Raw genomic sequence first — 10,246 nt, forward strand, 5'->3', positions numbered from 1 at the left:
CCTACAATTTAAGCCTTGCAAAAGGGGATTGACTTAGGCTGCAACCTGGAGCATCCTGACTGGCAAGTACTGTAAAGCCCATTGAAACATGATGGAGCTTGTCCTTGAGTAACCAAACCCAATTTCCTCACTCGCCAGGAGACTTTTAGATGCACGGTTTGCCTGAAAAGCGTGCAGAGTGGGGGGGGGGGAGAACTCTGCTGCCACCCTCCACTGGTTTTCATACCACAAACTCCCAGCTACCCACCTTCTAAGGGATAAAAGCCGCCTGGCTAGTGTCACTCAACACTTTTTCCACAAAGGGAGGGAGGGGGGGAGAGAGAGAGAGAGAGAGAGAGAGAGAGAGAGAGATGAAAGACAGGAAAATCCCAGGGTGTCTCCTTTTGCCACCTCTCTTCATTGGTCTGGGGGACTGCCATGCCATAGGCTCAACCCCCCCCCCCTTCCCCATCTCCCGTCCTTCAGCTTGCCAACAGACACCCCCCCCCCCAATTCCCAGGACCACAGACCTGTTTTGCAGGCTCCGCTGCTCGCTTCTCCGGCCACGTTTGCAGGAGGCTACCCCGAGAGTCCTTTGCTTCTTTCTCCCCCCCCCTCCCTACGTTTCTTTCTCAAGTCACATTCACAATGCCTGGGGGGGAGGCTGAGAGGAAACTCTAGAGGAGAGTTCACCCCTTTCCCAAGGAAGGTTCTGCAGGGCGCTTCCGTTCCTAATCGCACCTCCCCTCCCAGTCTCACATGCTGAAATAATAAAGGCTTGTTTGCCTGCGAAAAAAGCGCGCCTGAGCTCGCTTCTCTCCCCCCCCCGCAACTCCTTCCCCTTTCAAAGCATCGCCGCCTCCTCCTCCTCCTCCTCCTCCTCCCTCCGCCTCTCAATTCTCTACTCGACACCCCCCCCGGTAAACAGATCCGCTTACTCCGTGGCTTCTCCAGCTGGCGCGCGCGCACACACACACACACACACACACACACACACTCGCCCGCGCGCGCACAGCGCCTTTCGGCTTTGCGCGCCCCCGAACTGCATGTGCGAAGTCAGATTAATGTTTACACCTAAAGCGATTTCGGGAGCGATTTTAAGAAGCGGCAGAGCCAAGGGGACCGCGGAGTAAGGGGTTGGGAGGCGGGGGGGGAGGAGGCACGGAGGGAGGAAAGTAAGTGACGGCTGACAATCCGCATATTGCAAAAAAAAAAAAAGGGTGGTCGAGAATAACTGAAGAAGCGTCTCTTGGAGAAAGAGAAAGAAAGAAGGGAAGGCAAGAAATAATAATAAAAAAAAGAAATCACCTTGTGTTTTTTTTTTTTTTGCGCGCGCGCTTCAACTGTCTTACCTCCAGCTGCCGAGGCTTTGCTTACACCGGTCGAGACAAAAGGCTGGTTCATACGGATTAGTTGTTGGGGTTTATTTTTTGTTTTTTGTAAAAATAAAAATAAAAAAATCAAGCATTCGCGTCTTTCTCTCCACCCATCCCCGTTCCGAATCCCGCCGCTACTTCGCTGCCCACACGCACCCCCTCCGAGCTGCTTTCCCCCAGCCTCCCTCCCCACCCTTCCCGAAAAGGTTAGAGGAGAGGAGCGCAGAGGGACCCGGAGTGGGGCGGGCGGGAGGCGGAAACCAAAGGCACAGAGCAACTCGGCTGGGAAAAGAAATGGTGTAGCCATCCAACGTCCTGGGGTCGGGGAAGGGGGGGGGGCAAAAAAAATAAAATTAAAAACCACCCAGAAAAGAAACGGGGGAAGCGCTTGGCACGAGCCAAATAAAAAAAAACCCAACCCTTTTGGGAAAGATTTGGGGAGAGGGGGGCAGGGAGGGGGTGGTGAAAGGAAGAGGGGGCGTTGGAGGGCGGGCTGGCTGGCTGGCTGGCTGGCGAGGGGGCAGCCCGCCGAGTTACTCACCAGCCTGCTGCTGCTGCTGCTGCTGCTGCTGCCCACCGATCCCTTCGGCGGCGGCGGCGGCTGCCTTTCGAGCGAGACTTTTTTCTTCCAGGGGATCTGGAGACCCCTGGCTGCCGGGGAGACTGCCCGACCCTTCGGCGCCACTGCCAACCTTCAGCGACAGCATATTCATCGCCTGCCGGTCACATTATCCTCACGCAACTCTGCTGGACATGGTCCCTCCGCTGGCTTCACGCCGCCGCCGCCGCCGCCGCCTCTTTCCTCTTCTTCTTCCTCGGCTGCTTTTCTTTCGCTGGCGCTCTCTTCACGCTCGCTCGCTCGCTTCCCTCCTTTCTTTTTGCCTCCTTCCTTCCCTCCCTTTCCCAACACACCACACAAAAGACGGAGCCAGGAAGGAGGAGGGGTGGGTAGGAAAATATGCAAGGCGGCGAGAATTGGCTTCCCAGCGCTCGCTCGCTCGCTCGCCGCCCCCCGCGCCTCTGTCTCTCGCTGCCGCCGCCGCCGCTGCTGGAAAAGGAAATGAAGAAGAAGCAGCAGCAGCGGGCGGAGGGAGAGGGAAAGCAGACCCTTGGCTCGCGTTGCCGCTCAGCTGCTGCCGCCGCCGCCGCCGCTGTGCTGGGCTGGGGCTTTGGCTCCTCCGCCCCGCCGCCTCCTTCTCTCCCGACCGCCGCCTCGGCTCGTCCGCTCGGCCCCTGCCTTTGCCTCTCTCTGGCCCGCTGGGCGGCTTGGAGCGAAGAGGCTGGCTCGGGGAGCTTCTTCGCAGCCGCTGTTGCCGCCTTGGCTGCCTCGGACGCTCTCGGCTTACCTTGGCTTGTCAGCAGCCCGAGCAGCATCCGGAACCCCAGGGAGAGACCCGCAAAGCATCTTGGGGGATGTAGTATTTCCTCTTCGGAGAGGTGGTGGTGGTGGGGAGGAGGCGAGGGGGAGCAAGGGAAGGAGATCGAGCCGGACTTTCGCGGCTGGACGGGCGGGCGGGCAAGGGGGGGCGGGGGAGCTGGGCGAATTTGGCGGAACGAGGAGCCGCCGGCGGCGGCGGCGGCGCTTTGGATGCGACGCTTCCCGTCCGCCCGAGCGCGCGCTCGGGAAGCGCCGTGGTGGTTCCGGGTTCGCAACTGGCGGTGTGATGTTGTCACCCTAACTCAAGGGTCTTCAAACTTGGCCCTTTTAGGACTTGTGGACTTCAACTCCCAGAATTCCTCAGCCAGCTTTGCTGGCTGAGGAATTCTGGGAGTTGAAGTCCACAAGTCCTAAAAGGGCCAAGTTTGAAGACCCCTGCCCTAACTAAACTGTTAAAAAAAAGAGAGAGTCGAAAGAGAGCGGCTGGTAGGATCTCGGGGATCCTTGCCAAGTGCCCCATGCAAACTTCGCTGGAGGGTAACCGGGGGCCAGGCTACCACCCCCACCACCCCCTCTCCCAAGGGTTATGGGCCAAACCTTTTCCAGGGTTCAGTTTTAAAGAAATGCTCAGCTGTAAACCCCCCCCCCCCCCCAGCTTTCTCTCGTGTCCTTGTTCGGCTTTAAACTTTCGGCCCCTCTTGAGTTAGTTGCTCTGTGTTCGTTTAAAGGGACAAGACACTCCTGAGATAGCCGAGCTCTTCGAAAAAGTACTACGCGGGGTGCTTGCTGGTCTCGTGGGAAGCTTCCCAAAAAGAAAGAAATTCTCTAGAAGGGGGGGGAAAAACCACCTCGTATGAATAAGACACTACTGTTTACATGTGTGAGCAGTGCCCTCTAATGGTGGGAACCGGGACTGCTCCGCTTGGGGGAATCTCGGAGCCTTGAACCTTCTGTAATTCCGCTAGGAGAGTTAACGTCTCCCCTCCAGGACAGGGCGCGGATGGCGGCCTGGGGCAGGGATGACATCAGGCAATCCGCAGGGTGTGGGCTCAGCCTTCTCTTAACCTCAGCTAAGCAGTCTTTGCAGGGCGCTTGTAGCCTTCCAAACAAACTGCAGGACACATCTGACCAGAGCTATTAACAGTGGGGGAGCATTTATTTATTTATTTTATTTTAATTCCATTTATATCCCGCCCTTCTCCGAAGACTCAGGGCGGCTTACAAGCTTAGCAGTAGCCTTCATTCTATGTATATGCCTGCTTGTTAGGGCTTTCACACACACACCCCAAGCGGCATTATTACAAAGTCAGCTTAATTGCCCCCAACAATCTGGGTCCTCATTTTACCTACCTGGGAAGGATGGAAGGCTGAGTCAACCTTGAGCCTGGTGGGATGCGAACCTGCACTAATTGCAGGCAGCTGGTGTTACTTAAGGAGGCATTAGCCCACTGCTCCACCAAGGCATCCCATAAAGCGCCTCCAGACTCCTTACAGCCCCCCCCAGACTCCAGACTCCTTACAGCCCCTCCCCCACCAAAGCCACCCAGGATCCTACTGGAAAATTTGAAGGCCAGTTGCCAAAAGAACAGCTGTGCCGCTTCCCTGTTTTTCCTGTATAAAACTAAGCAAATAAGCTAGGAAAAAGTCCTCTTCAAATCAATGGTCTCCCAAGCAACAGGGTTTGACCCTGCTTAGCTTCTCAAGAACAGCACACTTCAGAGTGCACACTTAAAAACAGAGGGAATCTGAAAACATGAAAAATAAGTTGATGCTCATCTTCAGAATGGATGTAAGCTGCTTACCTTTTGGAAGCTCCTACTGCTAACATGATTCCTGCCAAACATAAAAAAAAAAACAAAACCTGGTGGTCACAATGTCCCCTCTTTTATTAAATGGGCATCCATACATCACTACCTTGGCCTGTTATTCATTTTCAGTATCTATCATTCCACAATTGATCCACAAATCATTTCATTTTATCCCGTGTGTTCTCTAAATCAGGAATTGTACAACAAATCTACTTTCCCACAGTTTTAGGTTTCTTGGTAACTTTCTGAAGAGCAAAATTTGGGTTGCACACCCAGTCTGTACTCTTTCAACCAGAATTCTGCTCAACAACTTCCAAGGAACATTTTAAGAGACGTGGTTTTTGCACTCACTTTTGTTACCTGTTCCTTGTTATAGAACTGCATTCTTCTAGTTACCAGCCATAAATGCAGTATTCACACACACGTTACACAAGATCCACAACCGTTTCATAATTAAACCACATCCACATTTTAACATCTCTCCAATTAATACTGTCTAAGCTGCAGCCTTACAATTTTTCAGCATTTTCCCTGCATTCATTACTTCTTTGTCAGCAATTTTTTGTTGGATGCTAATATTTAGAGTGTTTGTAGAATAACAGAGTTGGAAGGGACCTTGAAGGTCCTAGTCCAGGGGTCTTCAAACGTGGCCCTTTTATGACTTGTGGACTTCAACTCCCAGAATTCCTCAGCCAGCGTGCCTGGCTGAGGAATTCTGGGAGTTGAAGTCCACAAGTCATAAAAGGGCCACGTTTGAAGACCCCTGTTCTAGTCCAACCTCTGCTCAAGCAGGAAACCCTATACCATTTCAAAAAAAAGAAGATTGTCCAATCTCTTCTTTAAAACCTCCTGTGTTGGGGCATCCACAGCATTGTTTCAAAAAATTGTTTCAATTTCACTCTTCAACAGATCACTGTCACTCCTCTAAAATACTCTTCTAGTATTCCCCAGCTTGGACTTCCTTCCAAATAATACAATTGCTTTGATTCTTAATTCCCTTCATTCTACAGGAAGTTCCTTGTTTAGCTGAGGATGGTGAACAGCCCTGTCTTGTTCCTTTTTGTAATCTCACATAGTTTTGTTAAATTCCATTAACAATTATTTATGCTTTCTGTGAAGTATTACCTGTTTTATAAAGTTCTTTCCAAAATTCATATCTTCCGAAACCTTAAACAGGAAAGCCCAGTTCAAATTGTTAAAGGCCTTCTCTGCATCAAAGAAAATCAATGCGGTTTGTTTTTCATTAAGTTGCTCCAAATATTCCAAAATGTGCAACCTATACTGGACCTTTTCCTAAAAAGATGTTCACGAAGCCATTACCATTCTCAGGTATTATTAGGTATAATCACTTTTTCTGAACATTCATGTCATTCCCACCAATCCATTCCCAGCAGTATAACGTTTTCCCCTAGATTTATTAAAGTTACATATTTTCTTACTGCCATTCATTGGAGCATAATAAGGCCACTCTCACTAACCCACAGATGGACTATAAAAATAAGTCATACATTTTATGACCTTTCTAGACATGGTTGTTAAACAATCACTGCAGCTGTTAAGTGAATCATGCAGTCATTAAGTGACAGCTATCCCCATTGACTTTTTCTTCTGGGAAGGTCACAAATGGTGATCACGTGACCCTGGAGTGCTGCAACTGTCATAAATGCATGCGAGTTGCTAAGCACCCAAAATTTGATCCTATGTCCATGGGGATGCTGTGATGGTCGTAAGTCTGAGGACTGATTATAAGTCTTTTTCCCCCAGTGCAGTTGTAATTTCAAATGGTTGCTAAATGAATGGTTATAGGTCAAGGATTACTTGTAGTTTGGGATCACATATCTGCAAATCCCTGTTGTGGAGGAATAATGATGGGAAACAGTTATAACTCCATCTCCTGTTGCAGGCACCTCACATCTGGATGGCCACACTGAGAAGAAGAAAAAATATTAATTGAGATTGGTCCTTGGTCTAATTGAATAGGGAAAGGGGTATCCAAGCTTGACAACTTTAAGAGTTGTAGACTTCAATTCCCAGAATTCCTCAACTAACATGGCTGGCTGGGGAATTTTGGGACTTTACGTCCAGAGATTTTAAAGTTGGCACGCTTGGACACCCCTGCAGTAGGGAGTTTCTTACATTCTGAATCATAATGATTACAAATACTAACACACACATTGAATCTAGGCCTAGCACTTAACCATTGCACATCACATTGACTTTATTTTGTGAGAATTCAGCTTTAGCCTCTGCAGTTCTAAAAGTTTGTACAAGTGTGCATGAGCAAATTATTATACACACCATTCTCATTCAGCCTCTCAACATTAGTTTTACTCCCTCCAAGCTCAATGTTTTAGCTGACCTTTCACACCTCCTGTGCTGTTGAAATCTTAAATAGCCGCCATTTTGTGTATGTTTCAGGCAGACTGCAATACTGCGTTCATTTATCTGAGGTAAAAAGATCCAGGGCTGCTGTCAGCCCTTTGAAGTAGGCCAGGTCAAGAAACAGACACCTCATGAACTACAGGTAGTCTTCAAATTACAATTGCAATTGTACCTGGAATTACCACATTATCATGTCCAATTTTACAACCTTCTTTGCAGCAACAAAAAGTAAATGCTGGAAATGGGTAAAAAAAAACAAAAAAAATGCTAAAAATCATGGTCAAGTGACTGTGGGATGCTGCCAGTTGCCAAGTGCCCAAAATGTAAACACATGACATGAGGAGGGGAAGGCTTCAGAACTTTGTAAATGGGTTATAAGTAGCTCTAGAGAGGTCCACTGTAATTTTGAACGGTTGCTAAGTGATGGTCATTAAGGGAGGACTACCACTACTGTTGTTAAAGGGATAAATAACAGAATCTTTAAAGCCTGACAGATTCTCCCTCTCTCTTCTTATTATAAAGAGAATCAAGATGGGGTAATCTTGAGTTTCTTCCTCACTCCTTCATCCATTTGGGGCTTAATCTGAAATGACATCAGTAAGCCTTAAATCTCAGTTTAAAGAGTGGTACATTAAAAACAGGGCCACTTATGACATTTATAACCAGCCATTCTTATGTGAACGTAACTATTGTTGCTACTTGGATTTAGCATGCTGCATGAACTTAGTCTATGGTTTATCAATAAATCATGTTTAAACCAACTGTGACTTTGCATAATATATGTGTGCCTCTACAGTGGCAGTCCTAGGCATTTATTGTGGAATATTTTCTCCCCCAAAAAATACATGTTGCCCATTTCCTCATTGGCTGATGGAGACTGGTAAACGTTCCAGTAATTTCTCCGTTCATGGAGCAATGTGTTCTGTACCAGCCTGCTACCGGCCCTGCAGAAAAGGCAGGGACAACCCCTTTACAAATGGCAAGAGGATGGAATTAAGCCTGCCAAATTTATTAACATAAAACAGAGCAAAGCAAGACACAAACCATGAAACAGGAGCTATGAAACAGGAACTAATCAAGTGGTTGCCTTCAGCAAACCATCCCTCCCACGCATTCCCCTTTTATACAGTTCAGGGCGTGGCTTCTCTCTGCCTCCTTCCGAGGTGCCCCATTGCCTTCCTCTGTTTACTCCTGATTGACTGCCTCCTGCGTCGGGTGTCCTTGAACAGGGCCAGCTGTGGGTCATCTTCATCCACGCTGTCAGGCTCACACAGCTGGGTCTGCGTCGTGACCAGGTGGGAGGGGCCTGGCTGAGGGCTCTCATCAGCAAGATCTTCAACCCCCTCAGCAAGCTCTTCAACACCCCCCTCCTCCTCTGAGTCGTCCGACCCAACTGCCGAACCCATAGGCTGACCCTGAATCACAACACAATGGTACGAACCACTTCTGCTATTTTAATGTTTATTTGCTGCTTTTCTACAAAACTTGTTGATTTTCATCCAATTCATGGATGTAGTTTTAAACATGTCTTGGTGTGCTCTTTGTTTGATCTGTCTAATTCTCATCTAATTATTGGAAATGACCTTTTTCAGGAATTATAGTTTCAGAACTATCAGGAGCATCACCAGCTCCCTGGGAGGAAGCATTAGGGAACACAGTGGGGCTTCTTCCTAAGTAAATAAGTCATACCCTCCGGTTACCGTGCTGACAGTCTTCAAGACTTTTCAGAACATTCCTTATGCCCCAGAGAGATGTTACAAAGATCAGAGGCTGTTGGCTTCCACCAGCTGCTGATGTCAGCTTTGAATTCCTCTGCTATTTTTAGCATCTGATCACAATCAATACAAGTCGCCATCATCTTCTCTCTCCTTGGACTTTTGCATACAATTCATGTGGCATAACCACCCAGTCGCATTTGTGGCATGCTCACAAATCTATCACAACCAGGGTTGAATGTTCAACAAAAGACAAAAGAAGCATCAGGTGACCCTAATGGCTGCTCAGTCCAGCTTTCTTATTCCACAAAAACCTAATACAGGATTCTGGGAAGTGGCACCTAAATATGGGGCTATTATAAGGAGCATGAAGACCCCATTGCCTTAAAGCAATCCCAACACAAGACTTGACATTTGCACAGGGAATGAAATTTTAGGAATGTAATATGGTGGCAGTAGAGCACAGGGAATTTGTGATCGTTTGCCCCTCCGTTATAAACCTCTTTCTCCCAGAATCTTGTAATGAAGAAGATGAGGAGAAGGAGGGCAGACTTGCAGCATCCTGCAGGAAGACATTAGATACACCACATCTTAGTCTAATAATGGCCTTCTGTGATTGCACTAGGTTCCCAAACAATTAATTTCTCAGAAACCCACTCTCAGGATTCTCACACCTTGCTAATCCGTCTTCTAATTTTGACCTGTAAGCCTTATTTCCTAGTTTTATGTGTTGTGTTGTGGGTCCAATTGTCATCTATTGTATAAAAAAGCATTAACCAAACTATAGCTTAGTGATTCCCATTGAGGAGCCAAGAGTATATAATTCCAGCCCTATTTAAAGGGAAGACCTTTTATTCACAATTTCCCAAATTTGGAAAGGCCTATATTAATCAAATAGAAATTTAATGGTGGCTTATCAAGGTTGTTGATCAGCTTTGAGGCACATTTCTTTTAGCATCATATAAATTTATAATTTGGCATGTAACTGCTGCCAGGAATGCCATAAAGAGAAATCCTGGACATCTTCCAGAAGCTAAAACTCTTTCTAGAAAATTGTGTTGATCTGAACTGTACATCCTTTCCCTTCTGTGCATCTTTTCAAGGAAGTCTATTGACCAAGCCATTTATCCCTATGTTATCGTTTAAAATATATATATTCACATGACACATTAATCCATAAGATGCCTTGGATTATCTGTTGCTGAGCCCAACAACTAAGATTTGCAAGCCATAGTTTATACAGGTAGTCACCGACTTACAACCATTCCTTTAATGGCCATTTGAAGTTACAACAGCACTGGAAAAAGTTATGTACAACTGGTCTTCACACATACCAGTGTCGTATGGTCAGAATTTGTATATTTGGCAACCAGTATGTATTTGCAAAGGTTGCAGCATGCCAAGATCATATGATCACCATTTGCAATTTTTCCAGCTGGCTTTGGACAATGGGTTAGCCAGATTTGTTTAATGACCATATGATTCACTTAACAACTGCAGTGATTTGTTTAACAACCAGGGCAAAAAGGTCATAAAATCAGATGAGGCTCATTTAACAACTGCTTGCTTAGCAATGGAAACTCTGATCCCAATTGTGGTTATATGTCA

At 47.3% G+C, this 10,246-nt stretch overlaps 1 protein-coding gene across 2 annotated transcripts in view; it reads right to left on the minus strand.

Moving 5' to 3' along the window:
- AHDC1 (AT-hook DNA binding motif containing 1) overlaps nucleotides 1–2,558 on the minus strand; it is a 223,576-nt gene extending 221,018 nt beyond the window's left edge. For both annotated transcript variants that reach the window (XR_014493328.1, XM_083369846.1), the window contains exon 1: nucleotides 1,897–2,558. Coding sequence is in view for 1 of the 2 variants with exons in the window: in XM_083369846.1 (XP_083225972.1) it covers nucleotides 1,897–2,068 (172 nt within the window). In the remaining variant the exon portion in view is untranslated. The remainder of the gene's footprint in view (nucleotides 1–1,896) is intronic.
- Between the last annotated feature and the right edge of the window lie 7,688 nt (nucleotides 2,559–10,246).

Source organism: Vipera ursinii (genome assembly GCF_947247035.1).
Source record: "Vipera ursinii genome assembly, chromosome: 9".
In the NCBI taxonomy this organism is placed as follows: Eukaryota; Metazoa; Chordata; class Lepidosauria; order Squamata; family Viperidae; genus Vipera; species Vipera ursinii.